The sequence below is a fragment of the Haliotis rufescens genome, unplaced genomic scaffold (genome assembly GCF_023055435.1).
Source record: "Haliotis rufescens isolate VD_foot unplaced genomic scaffold, xgHalRufe1.0.p SCAF_9, whole genome shotgun sequence".
Lineage (NCBI taxonomy): Eukaryota > Metazoa > Mollusca > Gastropoda > Lepetellida > Haliotidae > Haliotis > Haliotis rufescens.
This window is the reverse complement of record NW_025964383.1, coordinates 6530796-6550081: the sequence shown is the minus strand read 5'-3', so window position 1 is coordinate 6550081 and position 19286 is coordinate 6530796. Positions and strand designations below refer to the sequence as shown.

Here is a 19286-nt window from a genome sequence, read left to right as displayed (position 1 = left end):
ACAGTTTCAGGAGGAGAGTGGCTATCTTTACATGGGCACAGCATCATCAACAGTTTCTGTAGGGGTGTAGCTATCTTCACATGGGCACAGCATCATCAACAGTTTCTGTAGGGGTGTGGCTATCTTCACATGAGCACAGCATCGTCAACAGTTTCAGTAGGGGAGTGGCTATCTTTACATGGGCACAGCATCATCAACAGTTTCTGTAGGGGTGTGGCTGTCTTTACATGCGCACAGTATCATCAGTGTTAGTTTCTGTAGGGGTGTGGCTATCTTTACATGGGCACATCATCATCAACAGTTTCAGTAGGGGAGTGGCTATCTTTACATGGGCACAGCATCATCAACAGTTTCAGTAGTGGAGTGGCTATCTTTACATAGGCACAGTATCATCAGTGTTAGTTTCTGTAGGAGAGTGGCTATCTTTACATGGGCATTGCATCATCAACAGTTTCAGTAGGGGTGTGGTTGTCTTTACATGGGCACAGCATCATCAACAGTTTCAGTAGGGGAGTGGCTATCTTTACATGGGCACAGCATCATCAACAGTTTCAGTAGGGGAGTGGCTGTCTTTACATGGGCACAGCATCATCAACAGTTTCAGTAGGGGAGTGGCTATCTTTACATGGGCACAGCATCATCAACAGTTTAAGAAGGGGAGTGGCTGTCTTTACATGGGCACAGTATCATCAACAGTTTAAGAAGGGGAGTGGCTATCTTTACATAGGCACAGCACCATCAGTGTTAGTTTCTGTAGGGTTGTGGCTATCTTTACATGGGCACAGTACATCAGTGTTAGTTTCAGTAGGGGAGTGGCTATTTTTACATGGGCACAGCATCATCAACAGTTTCAGTGGGGGTGTGTCTATTTTTACATGGGCACAGCATCATCAACAGTTTCAGTAGGGGAGCGGCTATCTTTACATGGGCACAGCATCATCAACAGTTTCAGTAGGGGAGTGGCTATCTTTACATGGGCACAGCATCATCAACAGTTTCTGTAGGGGTGTGTCTATCTTTACATGGGCACAGCATCATCAACAGTTTCAGTAGGGGAGTGGCTATCTTTACATGGGCACAGCATCATCAACAGTTTCAGTAGGGGAGTGGCTATCTTTACATGGGCACAGCATCATCAACAGTTTCTGTAGGGGTGTGGCTGTCTTTACATGGGCACAGTATCATCAGTGTTAGTTTCTGTAGGGGTGTGGCTATCTTTACATGGGCATAGCATCATCAGTAACGGTTGAAGTAGGGGAGAGTCTATCTTTACATAGGCACAGTTTCATCAGTGTTAGTTTCTGTATGGGTGTGGCTATCTTTACATGGGTATAGCATCATCAGTAACGGTTGAAGAAGGGGTGTGGCTATCTTTACATGGGCACAGCAACATCAGTGTTAGTTTCTGTAGGGGAGAGGCTATCTTTACATGGGCACAGTATCATCAACAGTTTCAGTAGGGGAGTGGCTATCTTTACATGGGCACAGTACATCAGTGTTAGTTTCAGTAGGGGTGTGGCTATCTTTACATGGGCACATCATCATCAACAGTTTCAGTAGGGGAGTTGCTATCTTTACATGGGCACAGCATCATCAACAGTTTCAGTAGGGGAGTGGCTGTCTTTACATGGGCACAGCATCATTAACAGTTGCAGTAGGGGAGTGGCTATCTTTACATAGGCACAGTATCATCAGTGTTAGTTTCTGTAGGAGAGTGGCTATCTTTACATGGGCATTGCATCATCAACAGTTTCAGTAGGGGAGTGGCTATCTTTACATGGGCACAGCATCATCAACAGTTTCAGTAGGGGAGTGGCTATCTTTACATGGGCACAGCATCATCAACAGTTTCAGTAGGGGAGTGGCTGTCTTTACATAGGCACAGCATCATCAACAGTTTCAGTAGGGGAGTGGCTATCTTTACATAGGCACAGCATCATCAACAGTTTCTGTAGGGGTGTGGCTGTCTTTACATGGGCACAGTATCATCAGTGTTAGTTTCAGTAGGGGAGAGGCTATCTTTACATGGGCACAGCATCATCAACAGTTTCAGTAGGGGAGTGGCTATCTTTACATGGGCACAGCATCATCAACAGTTTCTGTAGGGGTGTGGCTGTCTTTACATGGGCACAGTATCATCAGTGTTAGTTTCTGTATGGGTGTGGCTATCTTTACATGGGTATAGCATCATCAGTAACGGTTCAAGAAGGGGTGTGGCTATCTTTACATGGGCACAGCAACATCAGTGTTAGTTTCTGTAGGGGAGAGGCTATCTTTACATGGGCACAGTATCATCAACAGTTTCAGTAGGGGAGTGGCTATCTTTACATAGGCACAGCACCATCAGTGTTAGTTTCTGTAGGGTTGTGGCTATCTTTACATGGGCACAGTACATCAGTGTTAGTTTCAGTAGGGGTGTGGCTATCTTTACATGGGCACAGCATCATCAACAGTTTCAGTAGGGGAGTGGCTGTCTTTACATTGGCACAGCATCATTAACAGTTTCAGTAGGGGAGTGGCTATCTTTACATAGGCACAGTATCATCAGTGTTAGTTTCTGTAGGAGAGTGGCTATCTTTACATGGGCATTGCATCATCAACAGTTTCAGTAGGGGAGTGGCTATCTTTACATGGGCACAGCATCATCAACAGTTTCAGTAGGGGAGTGGCTATCTTTACATGGGCACAGCATCATCAACAGTTTCAGTAGGGGAGTGGCTGTCTTTACATGGGCACAGCATCATCAACAGTTTCAGTAGGGGAGTGGCTATCTTTACATGGGCACAGCATCATCAGTGTTAGTTTCAGTAGGGGAGTGGCTATCTTTACATAGGCACAGTATCATCAGTGTTAGTTTCTGTAGGGTTGTGGCTATCTTTACATGGGCACAGTACATCAGTGTTAGTTTCAGTAGGGGTGTGGCTATCTTTACATGGGCACAGCATCATCAACAGTTTCAGTAGGGGAGTTGCTATCTTTACATGGGCACAGCATCATCAACAGTTTCAGTAGGGGAGTGGCTATCTTTACATGGGCACAGCATCATCAACAGTTTCAGTAGGGGAGTGGCTGTCTTTACATGGGCACAGCATCATCAACAGTTTCAGTAGGGGAGTGGCTATCTTTACATGGGCACAGCATCATCAGTGTTAGTTTCAGTAGGGGAGTGGCTATCTTTACATAGGCACAGTATCATCAGTGTTAGTTTCAGTAGGGGAGAGGCTATCTTTACATGGGCACAGCATCATCAGTGTTAGTTTCAGTAGGGGAGTGGCTTTCCTTACATTGGCACAGCATCATCAGTGTTAGTTTCAGTAGGGGAGTGGCTATCCTTACATGGACATGGCATCAGCAGTTTCCATAGGAGTGTGGCTGCCATTACATGGGCACTGCTTCACCCACTGACCCCGCTCTTCACAATTTCCATCTTCTGTTTTCAGAGTCGTGTTGTGTTGAGTTGAACCTAGTGTTGGAGCCTAATCTTCAGGGGAAGCGTTTTTCAAAGAAACAGGATCTTGTGGACTTGTGTTCTCCAGTCCAAGTGTTGGTTTCTACCAAGCCGGCCAAACGATGACCACTCAAGACTGTTCCAATGCCAACATGCCCCCAAAACAGTTTTTATGTATAAGATGTAACAAATAAACCCTTGAAATTGAATATGAGTATTATTTTGTTCCTTCAGTATTAGAGGCATGTGGGCTTATGGCACTGCAGGTTACTATGGGAGAAGTTGTTTGACCACTGAAACTCGCTTTGTTTTAAGTAATCAGCAATGTGTTGTAAACTGAATTTATGATGGTTGATTGATAAGTTCTGAGCAAGACTAGACCAGGAATTTGATAATAATGAGGTATATAAAAAACAACAGTTGAGCATATTGTTTTGCGGTGACAAGTCAGTAAAATAAGCAAGGGTCTGTGTCCTTTCGGAAAATGGATAAACTTGAGGAATGTGCCGTGATCAAGTACTTCCAGTACCAAAGCCATCCATGAAAATATGAGTTCAGCACTAGGGAAGGATTCGTTTACCAATGCCACTGTAAAGAGATGAACAGCAGAGTTTATGAGTGTCAAAGAGAGGCGTCCTGAAAGGCCAGTCACATCAACACCAGAAATGAATGTGGCTACATGTGGTGATGACCGACCGGCAAATGATAGTTCAGTGGAGACGGTACATTCCATTGTCACAGACACTTTGGCAATGAAAGTATCAGCCCTTGGGTTCTATTGCTTCTGACATCTGATAGAAAAAGCACTATGGCATTATGTACACCATATCTCGTGATAACCTTGCTCTGTTTGAAGGTGATCCAGAAAGGTTCTTGCATCAATATGTTACTATGGATGAAACCATGGCTCACCATTTCTAGCCTTTACAACAATCAAAACAGTGGAAGAATATGACACCACCCAAAAAGGCAAAGACTGTCCCATCGGCGGCAAAGGTTATAGCCTCCATGTTCTGGGATGCTTAGGGTGTCTCTGAGGTGGACCATCTTCCAAAAGGCCAGACAATCAACAGAGCATCTATATATTGTGATGGTACTTGTATAGGTGCACATACAGTTCCATTTCGTGTGATGGTACTTGTATAGACGCACATACAGTTCTATATATTGTGATGGTACTTGTATAGGCGCACATACAGTTCCATTTCGTGAGATTGTACTTGTATAGATGCACATACAGTTCTATATATTGTGATGGTACTTGTATAGACGCACATACAGTTCCATTTCGTGTGATGGTACTTGTATAGACGCACATACAGTTCTATATATTGTGATGGTACTTGTATAGACGCACATACAGGTCCATTTCGTGTGTGATAGTACTTGTATAGACGCACATACAGTTCTAAATGTTGTGATGGTACTTGTATAGAAGCACATACAGTTCCATTTCGCGTGTGATGGTACTTGTGTAGACGCACACAGAGTTCCATTTTGTGTGATGGTACTTGTATAGACACACATACAGTTCCATTTTGTGTGCTGTTACTTGTAAAGACGCACATACAGTTCCATTTCGTGTGTGATGGTACTTGTATAAACACACATACAGTTCCATTTTGTGTGCTGTTACTTGTAAAGACGCACATACAGTTCCATTTCGTGTGTGATGGTACTTGTATTGACGCACATACAGTTCTATATATTGTGATGGTACTTGCATAGACGCACATACTTTTCCATTTCGTGTGATGGTACTTGTATAGACGCACATACTTTTCCATTTCGTGTGTGATAGTACTTGTATAGACGCACATGCAGTTCTATATATTTTGATGTTACTTGTACAGACGCAGATACAGTTCCATTTCGTCTGTGATGGTACTTTTATAGACGCACATACAGTTCCATTTCGTGTTATGGTACTTGTGTAGACGCACATACAGTTCTATATATTGTGATGATACTTGTATAGACGCACATACAGTTCTATATATTTTGATGGTACTTGTATAGGCGCACATACAGTTCCATTTCATGTGATGGTACTTGTGTAGACGCACATACAGTTCCATTTTGTGTGCTGGTACTTGTATAGACGCACATACAGTTCCATTTCGTGTGTGATGGTACTTGTATAGACGCAGATACAGTTCTATATATTGTGATGGTACTTGTATAGGCGCACATACAGTTCCATTTCGTGTGATGGTACTTGTATAGACGCACATACAGTTCCATTTCGTGTGTGATGGTACTTGTATAGACGCACATACAGTTCTATATGTTGTGATGGTACTTGTATAGACGCACATACAGTTCCATTTCGTGTGATGGTACTTGTGTAGACGCACATACAGTTCCATTTTGTGTGCTGGTACTTGTATAGACGCACATACAGTTCCATTTCGTGTGTGCTGGTACTTGTATAGACGCACATACAGTTCTATATATTATGATGGTACTTGTATAGACGCACATACAGTTCCATTTCGTGTGATGGTACTTGTATAGACGCACATACTTTTCCATTTCGTGTGTGATAGTACTTGTATAGACGCACATACAGTTCTATATGTTGTGATGGTACTTGTATAGACGCACATACAGTTCCATTTCGTGTGATGGTACTTGTGTAGATGCACATACAGTTCCATTTTGTGTGCTGGTACTTGTATAGACGCACATACAGTTCCATTTCGTGTGTGATGGTACTTGTATAGACGCACATACAGTTCTATATATTGTGATGGTACTTGTATAGGCGCACATACAGTTCCATTTCATGTGATGGTACTTGTATAGACGCACATACTTTTCCATTTCGTGTGTGATAGTACTTGTATAGACGCACATACAGTTCTATATGTTGTGATGGTACTTATATAGACGCACATACAGTTCTATTTCATAAGTGATGGTACTTGTATAGACGCACGTACAGTTCTATATATTGTGATGGTACTTGTATAGGTGCACATACAGTTCCATTTCGTCTGATGGTACTTGTGTAGACGCACACACAGTTCCATTTTGTGTGATGGTACTTGTATAGACGCACATACAGTTCCATTTCGTGTGATGGTACTTGTATAGACGTACACACAGTTCTATATATTGTGATGGTACTTGTATAAGTGCGCATACAGTTCCATTTCGTGTGATGGTACTTGTATAGACGCACATACAGTTCTATATATTGTGATGGTACTTGTATAGGCGCACATACAGTTCCATTTCGTGAGATTGTACTTGTATAGACGCACACACAGTTCCGTTGTGTGTGATGGTACTTGTATAGAGACACATACAGTTCCATTTCATGTGTGATGGTACTTGTATAGATGCACATACAGTTCTATATATTGTGGTGGTACTTGTATAGGCGCACATACAGTTCTATATATTGTGATGGTACTTGTATAGACGCACATACAGCTCTATATATTGTGATGGTACTTGTATAGGCGCACATACAGTTTAATTTCGTGTGATGGTACTTGTGAAGACGCACACACAGTCTCATTTTTTGTGATGGTACTTGTATAGGCGCACATACAGTTCCATTGTGTGTGTGATGGTACTTGTATAGACGCACATACAGTTCTATATATTGTGATGGTACTTGTATAGACGCACATACAGTTCCATTTCGTGTGATGGTACTTGTATAGACGCAGATACAGTTCCATTTCGTGTGATGGTACTTGTATAGACGCACATACAGTTCCATTTTGTGTGATGGTACTTGTATAAACGCACATACAGTTCCATTTCGTGTGATGGTACTTGTATAGACGCACATACAGTTCCATTTCGTGTGATGGTACTTGTATAGACGCACATACAGTTCCATTTCGTGTGATGGTACTTGTATAGACGCACATACAGTTCCATTTCGTGTAATGGTACTTGTATAGACGCACATACAGTTCCATTTCGTGTGATGGTACTTGTATAGACGCACATACAGTTCCATTTCGTGTGATCGTACTTGTATAGACGCACATACAGTTCCATTTCATGTGATGGTACATGTATAGACGCAGACAGAGTTCCATTTCGTGTGATTGTACATATATAGACGTTCATACAGTTCCATTTCGTGTGATGGTTCTTCTGTAGACACACACACAGTTCCATTCTGTTTGATGGTACTTGTATAGACGCACATACAGTTCCATTTCGTGTGATGGTCCTTGCATAGACGCACATACGGTTCCATTTCGTGTGATGGTACTTGTATAGACGCACATACAGTTCCATTTCGTGTGTGATGGTACATGTATAGACGCACATACAGTTCCATTTCGTTTGATGGTACATGTATAGACGCACAGACAGTTCCATTTCGTGTGATGGTACATGTATAGACGCACATACAGTTCCATTTCGTGTGTGATGGTACTTGTATAGACGGACACACATTAATACAACTTTATTTGCAATTTGGTAACCTTTGTTTTTTGCAGCTTTGTGTTGTGAAAACTTGCAGAATGTTATTTGAACTTTTTCAATTGTTATACCCCGCAGTGCTGATACATATAACAGGATCGGTTGGATTTTCCCATGAAACAGTTTGAATGAAGATGCATTTGGCAAATCTTTATCCCTAAATCTAAACTTTTTAATGACATGTACAACTCTGTCACCTTGCATGGCAAGTGTCTCACCGGCTCTATTGAATATATTTCTACACGAAAATACACTACCTAAATATGTTTAACATGATAATTCTCTTAGCACTGATAAACCATTTTCCACATTTTGATACCCTACCTCCATTTTTAAGACTATTATTCTGGTCTTACCCGTTTTGATTTTTAATCCCCATTTCAGACATTTTGGATATCAGTTTTGCGCTGGAGAAGAATCGCCGAATCTGCTACAATGGCTACATAGTCTGCTAATAGTAGTGAGTGAGTTGGGTTTAACGCCGCTTTTAACAGTATTCCAGTTATATCACGGCGTGTCGGCTTAATGTGGGAGGAAAGCCCGAAGTGATGCAGGTCTCAGACGTTCTCAACCCACGAGCACGGGTATGGTGCTGACACACCTAGAAACATAATCGGGGCGAACCGGAATTCGAACCCACAATTATAGGTTTCTGGTGTGCCCAAGGGACGCAACTCTGCACACAAAATCGGGGCGCCTATTGATAGCGTGTCGTTTGAGTTTTTAGCAGCATGTCTTAGACAGAAACTAAGTTAGCATGTACGTTTGTGAAATTATAGGAATGAGACCACCCCTTCACTTGAACTGTCCGTATAAAGCACGGCCACCTCTCCCTTTGTTTTACTGTCCACGTCTTTTGTGTCCAGACCGGAGCCTCAACTTTGCCCCCATTGTCATAAACAGGTCAGCTTCCCATGCTCGCTGTGTGACCAGCCTACAGGTCAGTGAGAAAAATGTGTGCAGGACCTTCCCGCTTTCCTCGCAGTGTTTGTTTATTTCATTTGGAATGAGTATGGTGTGTACTTTAAGGTAAGCACGCCCTATTTAAATATTATAACAGATTGTATCATGCCGGTATACTGAATATCGTACTAACTTTGGTACTAACTTACGAAGTTTTCAGTTTTAGATGAAAGAGTAGCACATTGTGTTTGTTCCGTGTCTAGAAGTAGTTTTGTCCAAGATGCTTAAGGATGTTAATCAACGGTAATTGGGAGGTTGTTTGTGTTCTGACTTAGTCGTAGCCAACACCTGGAGTTCGTTCACCTGAACGATGGCATATCCCCGTTCTTCGGGCCTGGCGATTTGGGATGTGCGAGAGGTACAGTGTCAGTACCCGAGGGCCCTTGAACGTTTACCGTAGTTCCCCAAGCAATCACAAGGGGATGTTCTCCTTTAAACAGCTCTTATTCGCTCTTCGTGTCGCTGGTCTACCAACTCTACTTGTCACTTAATTAAGGGACTTCGGACGCAAAGCTGCAGTCTTGGTCGAAAGTCTGGTGCCTTGAGACTGTTTCTAAGTACGAGGTTCAGTGACAGAAGGACGAGAGCGGGCGCGCACCAGACTGACTAACTTGAGGTCCGCTCTTCGTTAAAAAACCCAGGTCCCTACGTCACAACTATCGTTATGATTAACCATTGGTTGGTAACCTTTTACCCTTGCAATAGACTATTCCACCCCTCTAGTCGTTCTTACCCCGATCCCTTATTTGGCGCTCTGTAAGGTGGATTCCAGGAATTTGGACCAGGACATTTATGTTTGATTCGTTGTAAGGTCACTGGCTAGAGATTCCCTATTTCTGACAGTTCGGGTGCTGTTTTCATCCCTTATTACCCTCATCCTCATAGGTGATATTCCCGTTGGCAGGAGTCCCACCTATACACTCACGTACTCCCATGTGCTCGACCATTTCCCTCTAAACACTCTTAGTATTGTTCGCAATCTATTTCCTCTACATTACGTGGATAAATGACCCGACTTCATACTAACTGTCTAAATACATATTATAATTCCATGCCCATAATAGTTAAACTGCAAAGAATCAAAGCATACATTACTTATATACTGAAACAAGTTGAAAACGCAACATTTGCGTTTGTAACTGTGCCCCACTCTTATGTTGTTGTAGTGTAAGTTGTAGACTTATGCTGGGAGCTCTCGTATCCTATAAATACCGTTATGTCAAGCTCTACCTGTTATGATTGGTTTTGGCAGGATATAGTCGTAGTGACCAAGAGCCACCGCTTTAGCCACTCAGCCTCCACCACTGCCCATGTCTGATACATGTTAAATCAGCAAAACTATAACCAAACTTGTCCACCGTGAACGAGACTTTACCCTAAGAAGAAGAAAAGTCCAGCGCTTTACACTGACCAGCGAACTCGCTTCACTTGTTTGTTGTCGCCTTCCTTTGATTTGACTTAGTGCTTAGAAATTTACAAACCTAAAAACATAATCGGGGCGAACCGGGATTCGAATCCACGATCATAGATTTCGACCTGCATCACTTCGGGCTTTCCTCCCGCATCAAGCTGACACGCCGTGGTATAACTGTAATACTGTTAAAAACGGCGTTAAATGAAACGGACTAACTAACTTCACTGGTGTATAACGTTGATAAAGTTGTCCACAAGCAAATGGAGAACATAACCACCAATATGGCGGCAGGACAAGAACAGATATGTTGGGAGTTGCTACTGTGTTGTGTCAATGTAACCCAGCCTGTGTCACTACCGGTTTATTACAGTGGCCGTTCTTCATATCCGGAAACTCACAGAATATTCATTCTTAAAAGTGACGCCGGGGTAATAGTTATGCATAGTTCGGGTCGGGGAACATAAGAAAATATTTATGACCATCACCATCCAGTGTCTGTGTGTGTCCACTCGTTTCCCTGAACGAGAAAATACATTCCCATGTAACCTTCAACTATTCTAACACTCTAAGATTCCAAGACCGCCTCCGTGGTCCAGTGGTAGAGCGTCCGCCCGGAGAGCGGAAGGTCCGGGGTTCGATCCCCGACCGCGTCATACCAAAAGACGTTAAAAGATGGTACATGTTGTTACCCTGTCTGGCGCTCGGCATTAGGGGGCTAAAACAAGGACTGGTCGGCTCGGAGTCAGTATACTGTGTCTGAGTGGGGTATTCATGTTAAACTGCGGCATTGTATCTCAGTGAGCTAGCACTATAAATCGGCATCAGTCCGGACTAGTACAAGCAGCCACACAAACACACACACGTCCATGCACGTCGCTATATAAGTGCAATAATCTTGGACGCGACGTTAAACCCCATTTCACCTCACCTCTAAGATTCCAATATATCCCTGACCAGAGTGAAAACTATCAGATACGTTTTCACGTTTTACTTAAAGTAATAAAACGATAACGATACAAAGTGCTTCTGTGGCAGGAGCCCAGGTAGCAATATCTATGGTGGGACGGCAGTGCCCTTTAGGGACCTTGTGTATAAGGTCAGCACAATCAGTCTGCCTAAGCAATCCAGTACAGCAGTTAGGTCACCACGGCGTGGACAACGGCCTATTCTCCACCGATTTCCATGCCAGTCCAGCTGAATGCTATTTGAATATATCAGTGGAGGCTGCATCGATCGATGGTGCGCTCATCTTGACTCCCCGGTTGTAGGCACCAGACTGCAATCGGTGGCGGGAAACATCTCGCGGCACTCGTGTCCTCCGTTCGCCCTTGATTCATTCACCCTCCTGCAGTCGCTGTCGCTGGCCCTACTCCTACACCTGGTCGAAAACCATCTACACACCATGGATTTATACGGCCAGAGGGACTAAACTTTCATACTGAGGTAGGGTTAGGGCTCTTGGCTTTTCTCACGAGTTGTTGACATTGGAAATGTCACGATTTGATGTCCCCCGATGACATGTTCTAAAAGTGTATACAATAGTCAGTCCACAAATAATGCCATGATTGGTCAAAGGTAAAGCCAATATCTTGTAATTCATTGAGTTAAACACAAGATCTGTGGAATTGACCGGTAACAAACGATCACTTTTATTTAATTTGAGGTAAGGCGGTGTTCGTTTCGCAATGAAATATGTCTCCTTCCAATGTTAGAAATGCTGTCAGAACACGATCAATGCCGTAATCGGTCCATGTGGAAACTTCCGCTGCTGCTAGACAGAGTTCCTGTCAACTGAGTAGAAATATGTCACTTTGTCACTGTAGTCGCCGTGTTCGGGAATCAGTCGTGACTACGTCCGCATTGATATCTCCTGCTCCGGCCGTACATCACAGTATCAGACCTTCACCAAGTAGGAACATGGCCATCTCGCAGAGCCCAAAACGTATTGCCAATCTCATCATGCTAAATGCGACACTGCCTCTATATTAGAAATAAATGGAGAAACAATATCTACGCTGTCATGTATGTAGATTATGCGTAGCTGCCTAGAGAGTAATTAACTGACAGTGTGTGACAGCTGTGAACACCAGCGTTGTACATCCCAGGCCTAGAGCACACAGCAGGGGCTCCATGAACTGGCTGACCGAGAAGCATCCTAACGCCCAGGTGTAGATTACATGATACCTGATCGGTCCTCACTCCTGTACAGAAGACCAGACAACTGGGACTGCCTGTGATGGTCGCACTGCAGCTATGTAGCTCACTTCATCCACCCAAGTGAGTCACATCAGCATGTGTAGTTGAGGGAGTTGCGCGGGCCGTGGAGGGATATGTCATATTACCAGAGAACAGGAACTCGTTCCACAAAGCGATCGTTGCGCTAAGAGGATCGTCACTCCCATACTTTAACATAGACTTACGAGAGTCGTAGTGGTACGGGGCCCTGCAGACCTGAGTATATTTACCAAGTATAGGGAGTCGTTGAAACTATCAGTTCACACGCGCCACGCCATCCTGCACACCGAATGGCATGTACCTGACTATGCACATTTCTCTTTCGATCCACGTGTTAATAGGTTTGCTGGATATGTTTTGCGTCGACAGCTTACAGCCTGTTAGTGGCAGACACACGAATTCCTGTCTAGCCTGCCTGGTCGCTGGTACATGCGACAGGATTGGTAACACACAAATCACCACCAAACGAGTTGTACAGTCGTCGTCACGCTTGTCACTTGAGTAGCACTGTGACCTACTTTCAGTGCTGTAACCATGTGTTCAGTATCAGCGATCGCCAGATTTATTGGAGTTATTTCTATTACGTTTTCATGGATATGTGGTTCTGATTTCAAATATTGCATATTGAGTATAGAAACGGTTATATGTATTGTTCAATTATTGCAAATCCCGGCCTTTGTCCTTTGATTTGTCAAAACCTAAATTAATTGTGTTCAGGAGAGGTGGGAGCAGCACGAGTGGACACGTGGACATATCTGTCATTGTGAAGTTGTGAATCTATATAATTATCTTCCTATAGTAGTCACAAGTCCTTCTCAGAGTTAAAGATACGTTGCAAGCAAATTCCAAGAAAGGGTTATTTGAAGTACTAAGGACACTTCATTGCCATTTGAAGCACTAAGGACAATATATTACCACTGGAAGTACTAAGGACAATATATTGTCAGTTGAAGAACTAAGGACAATATATTGCCATTTAAAGTACTAAGGACAATGTATTGCTATTTGAATTACTAAGGGCAATATATTGCCAAGATAAGTTCTCATTCAATGTTTCCTTTAACATTTCGTTGTCTCAAATAATGCCAATTGTACTCTTCTGTTCAGTAATATGGGGCTACCAAAGACAGGAGTGCATAGAGAAGGTACTTAATATTACTTGCAAACGTTTTCTGAATATATATAAGACTACTCCAAATGCCATGGTTTTTGAGAATGTGGAAGATACGCTGTATATACTTAAGGAAAAAAGTAACATTCATTTTCCTGTAGGAACACCATCTCCTCCGGATTGTTCTATAGGAACGTGTTGCAGAAACGTTGACTTGACAGCTGATGATGTACATTCCTCTACCTGTAGCTGCTCAGACTCGTCATACTGCCACCACCCTTTAAGGTCATATTATCACATGGGACCCCTCTGCTGTTGACAATAACAACCTTTCTCGGTTATTCAGATATAGACCACAATATCATCAGCAGCTTCCTCCCAACTTGGAATCACAACTTTAAATTTGTTATGGATGCACATTCCAAAAAATGGGCCCACACAGAAGATGAACCTGTTGAATGTGTTTCGAGCACAATACTGTTTCTGTCTCTTTGGAGGCGTTATCCACAGCAGGGCAGCACTCATGACTCGTGTCGGTCTTCCACATGTATGACAAGAAGACAACCATATTCGGTTGGTACATCTACGAAATCGATGCCAAATTGCCATATATACAGCTCAGACAATTCCTGGGTTGAGACCAATCAGAGGCAGAACCGTGCACAACCAAGGGAGCCCAACATCACCCTAACGTCCAATTTTGCTTTCATCGTCAGGCACGTCTAGCTTCGTGTAGACAGCATCTGAGGTTCAGAAGACATGACTGGGACACATTTCATCAGGACAGGTCTCATGGTCATGTAAGGATTAACACGCGTCCAGAAGACCGTTTTCGCGACGCTTGCATTACAACACGTCGTCAGTTTGGGGGTGGACGTGTAATGGTGTTGGGTGGCATCACAACGCATGGGAGAACACAACTCATCATTGTTAATGGCCATTTGAATGGCAATCGCTACCAGGGCGACATCAATCGATATCATGTTCTACCTTTTGTGCAAGTGCAGTCACGTAACATGTTGCAGCAGGATAATGCCCTGCCACATGTCGCATGTGTTGTAACAGACTTTATGAGGCAGCATAAGATTGCCGTAGTGCCATGGCAGGCTGTTTCTCCAGACCTTTTCCCCCAGAGAACATGTCTGGGATGAGATGGAGCGCCGCTTACGACAGGACCGGAACCAGCTAGCTCAGTTTGTCAAATCTTTGGTTGTCAATTGGAACAAGAGTAAATGGGCTGTTTCAATCATATGGGGCCTTCAATGCGCCTCCGCTTCCTTGCCTGTATCAACGCAAATAGTCAAACCCGATATTGACATTGTTCATTGAGGTGTTACACCACCCCTCTTTAGGGCGTGTCGCTCTGTCTCCTGTTGCCAGGTATGGGTTTTCTCAATGAATGTCTTATGATAAAACATGGATCAGAAAAATGACCAAATATTATGTATATGAAGTTACTTTTTCCGCTAGTATATTATAATTCTTTACCGAGATGTATTAAGTTTTGGGATAAGGATCTACTCAACAGTATTGTCTTCCGTGGGCAACTTCTGTCAAGAATGTGTGGTTTTGGTTTTGCTTGAATCTTCCACGAAGTGGATAGTGTTGAAATACAGTGAATCCTCGCCAAGTAGAAACCTTATAAGTGGAAACTCCTCTAATGTAGATACTTTCTTTTGGTCCTGACATTATCACTATATAATTATTATTATTTTATATCTCTAAAGTAGAACCCTTTAAGTAGAATCAATCTGTTATCTAGATACACTCTTTGTACCCAGAGAGAAGTTATACAGTAAATTTCACATGATAAGAATAATAATAGTTAGTTTGATTTCAAATGCATTACTGACTAAGCCGTCACTACACAATTGAGTAATTAACTGACAATTGGAAGTGCTTATCCCCACCCGACACTGATTGCCCTCTTATCCTTAGTCCACAATGAGATGATTCAGTAATGACACGCAGCTTGTAGTTGGTGAACTAGAAAACCCGCTAAATAGAGATTATTTCGGGGTCCTTACATTTTCTACTTATCAGAGTTTTACTGTATTTCTGTTTGATTCTAAACAAAGATATTTAACTCAAGAACAGCTAAGTAGTCTACGATCTAGTGGTAGATATGATTTATACTGGGCAATCAAAGTTAGAACCTGAGTGGTATGTTATAGATTCCTCACTTGCTTTATTCTAACGTCGCTTGTTGACAAAATTCCATATATGTATGTCAGGTTAGCTGTGGGGCAACGAAAATATGCCGGTGCCATTAAAAGTAAGAGCCTATGTGGATCTTTTTGGGGTATGATTTGTCAAGTTTATAAAAGTCTTCGAGAACAGCAGCTCCCTGTAAACATTATTGCACAATGTTCTTTACACTCCTTTGTAAATCTTATGTCTTCACAAAGTATGTCTCTTATAGAAGCGTTGCGATTATTGCTCCATAAAGCCCTAAATGTGAGGCAACAACTCCTGCCTAAACAGGATATTTGATTATATAATGTCCTTAAATTCAACGAGCTTTCAATGAGTGATCAAAATTTAATGATTATCAATATCCTAACCATATACTAGCCTGATATCTCATTGATGGTGTACTGTATTGTTCTTGTAAACGGGCCACTGATATATTCAGGTTTACAAGTAAACTAGCCACATAAAGAAACTGTGCACGGAGAAAATATAGATATAAGGGCACACCGTCCATATATGAAAGATAGGTTTGAACACAGCAATTATTGGAGACATTCAAACGCTCATGCACGTGCCATGCGAAATGACGTCATTGATGGGGGCCTATGGACGTGCAATGTGTTACTGCACGTGCATCCTGTGCAGCTGTACACAGCATGTGCAACTCAAAATTCGCTATCACTTTGGAAAGCATGATCTGTGGTCATTCAAAAATTCAAAACTTCTCAGGCGCAGACAAGCATATCACAAGCAAATCATGCCAAGATTGACAGCTCCACAGCGTCATGAAGCCATTGGAATGATCCGAGCGGGAATGAGGCAACAACAGGTGGCAACACATTTCCAATGCCATCGTAACACGATATCGGCATTGTTGAGGCGTTATCAGAACACAAATGACGTTGCCGACCACCCACGTTCAGGACGTCCCCGAGTAACGACGCCAAGACAGGACAGATGGATTCGAGGGTCACATCTCCGACACAGGTTCCAAACGGCAGTAACAATTCCTGGACTGCGCCGTATCCATCCCAACACTGTCAGGAATCGTTTACGTCAGTACGGGATTCGACCACGACGCCCTGCCATACGTCCCATCCTGACACACCGTCATCGAGTCAACCGTCTAAGATGGTGTCGAAATCATGTTCGCCAACCTCGAATATGGTGGAGAAATGTTGTCTTTACAGATGAATCGAGGTTCAACATTTCCCACAGTGACGGGCGCCAACCTGTCTACCGGCGTTTGGGAGAACGTTATGCACGCAACTGTATTGTGAAGAGGAATCGTTTTGGAGGTGGCTCTGTGATGATTTGGGGTGGGATAACAGCACGGCACCGAACCCCTTTGGTGGTTGTTCAGGGCAATCTCACCAGTGTTGGCTACAGAGATCAGATTCTGAGGTCATTCCTTTCCTGCAACGTCATGGCCCGGGATTGACATTTCAACAGGACAACGCTCGTCCTCACACGGCTAGGGTCGCAATGGATTTCCTTCACCATAACAATGTCATGTTACTGCCATGGCCTGCAATTTCTCCAGATCTCTCCCAAATAGAGCATGTGTGGTATGAAAAGGAGCGCCGTCTGCGTCGTCTTCCACATCCTCCAGATAACGTCCGTGACTTGGCACAGGATTTGAGGAGGATATGGCCGGCCATTCCCCAGGCCTTCCATGCCCATTTAGTGGACTCCATGCGTCGCCGATGCACTGCTGTGATTCACGCACAGGGTGGTCATACCCGTTATTGACTTTGTGACTTTGTCGTTTGACCCCCTACTCCATTTTGATCTTCTGACGTCATCGTAACAGATGTTGTTCAGGTCCCGTTGACATTTTCTTATGGTCCGATCATTCAGCTGCTACAGCGTCTGCATCATTTTGTTCTCGCTGTGTTGTATTTCAATCCAGAATATATTTTCTCCGTTTCTTTATGTGGCTAGTATATATGTGAAGTAAAGAGGTGATCGATTTCTTCAGGTTTACAAGTATATGTGAAGTAAAGAGGTGATCGAAATATTCAGGTTTAAACATATATGTGAAGTAAAGAGGTGATCGATACTAGTATATACAGGTTTACAAGTATATTTGAAGTATAGAGGTGATCGATATATACAGGTTTACAAGTATATTGAAGTAAAGAGGTGATCGATATATTCAGGTTTACAAGTATATTTGAAGTAAAGAGGTGATCAATATATTCAGGTTTACAAGTATATTTGAAGTCAAGAGGTGATCGATATATACAGGTTGACAAGTATATTTGAAGTAAAGAGGTGATCGATATATACAGGTTTACAAGTATATTTGAAGTAAAGAGGTGATCGATATATTCAGGTTTACAAGTATATTTGAAGTAAAGAGGTGATCGATATATATACAGGTTTACAAGTATATTTGAAGTAAAGAGGTGATCGATATATTCAGGTTTACAAGTATATTTGAAGTAAAGAGGTGATCGATATATACAGGTTTACAAGTATATGTGAAGTAAAGAGGTGATCGATATATTCAGGTTTACAAGTATATGTGAAGTAAAGAGGTGATCGATATATACAGGTTTACAAGTATATTTGAAGTAAAGAGGTGATCGATATATACAGGTTTACAAGTATATGTGAAGTAAAGAGGTGATCGATTTATACAGGTTTACACATATATTTGAAGTAAAGAGGTGATCGATATATTCAGGTTTACAAGTATGTGTGAAGCCAAGAGGTGATCGATATACACGGGTGTTACACATAACTATACGATCGATAGATCGTTCGCTATACAGGGTTGAGTTAGAGAGCATGCTATATAAGGGATAACATATATGTAGATTTACGCTATATTCAGGTTGCCTTGTATGTTTGAAACAAGGAAATGCTATACTATCTATAGATATAAAGAGGTTTACATGTGTTTGTGGAGAACATGCCGTTAAACAGTCGCTGTTGCACACCTGCGTGCAAACTGGCTGACAGGTAGCTCAAGAGATTAATTATTAAAAGAAACCATTCCTTCTAATTGCTTGTTGTGTATAAAACAAGACCGGCAACATTGGCGATGCAGAAACGTCGCATGACAACTGCAGCTTGATCAGAGTTCGGGGATAATGAAACGGGGGAAACGGTTGTGTAAAAAACTTAGTGATATATTGAGGAAGGAATGTGTTAAGCTGACATCTTGAGAACACACAGTTACGCTATAGCTTTTGTAATGGCTGGTTTTATTCGTATCTTGTTTTAGTTGATCAATGGGCGTGACACAGCATTGCTACAAACTGAAGCTCGCTGGCTGCAAATCTCTACTGTTTCTAGATGCGTGTTTGGCCCAAAATGTCCCGTACATTGTTCACTGAGGAAATGTCAGAGAAGTACAGGGCCTCCAGCAACTGGTTATTGAGTTAACGATGCATGGGCATTTCAAACTGTGTGGCGTGACATCTGACAACATCTCTTTGAGATTAAGGAATCCT

The 19286-nt window shown here is 42.6% G+C and overlaps 2 protein-coding genes across 4 annotated transcripts in view; both read left to right on the top strand.

Annotated features, from left to right (window-relative positions):
* The window catches only part of LOC124118713 (integrator complex subunit 4-like), a 92429-nt gene extending 88772 nt beyond the window's left edge, over window positions 1–3657 (top strand). The window contains exon 19 of the mRNA XM_048390966.1: window positions 3441–3657. Coding sequence (XP_048246923.1) covers window positions 3441–3574 — 134 coding nt within the window. The 3' untranslated portion in view covers window positions 3575–3657. The remainder of the gene's footprint in view (window positions 1–3440) is intronic.
* Window positions 3658–8818: 5161 nt separating this feature from the next.
* Window positions 8819–19286, top strand: part of LOC124118715 — a 29458-nt gene continuing 18990 nt past the window's right edge. The window contains exon 1 of one of the 3 annotated variants that reach the window (XM_046480952.2): window positions 8819–8935. In XM_046480952.2, coding sequence (XP_046336908.1) covers window positions 8913–8935 — 23 coding nt within the window. In that variant the 5' untranslated portion in view covers window positions 8819–8912. Of the gene's footprint in view, window positions 8936–11438; window positions 11727–12370; window positions 12561–19286 lie in introns of those variants that run through there. The other 2 variants (XM_046480953.2, XM_046480951.2) reach the window with 2 other exon arrangements.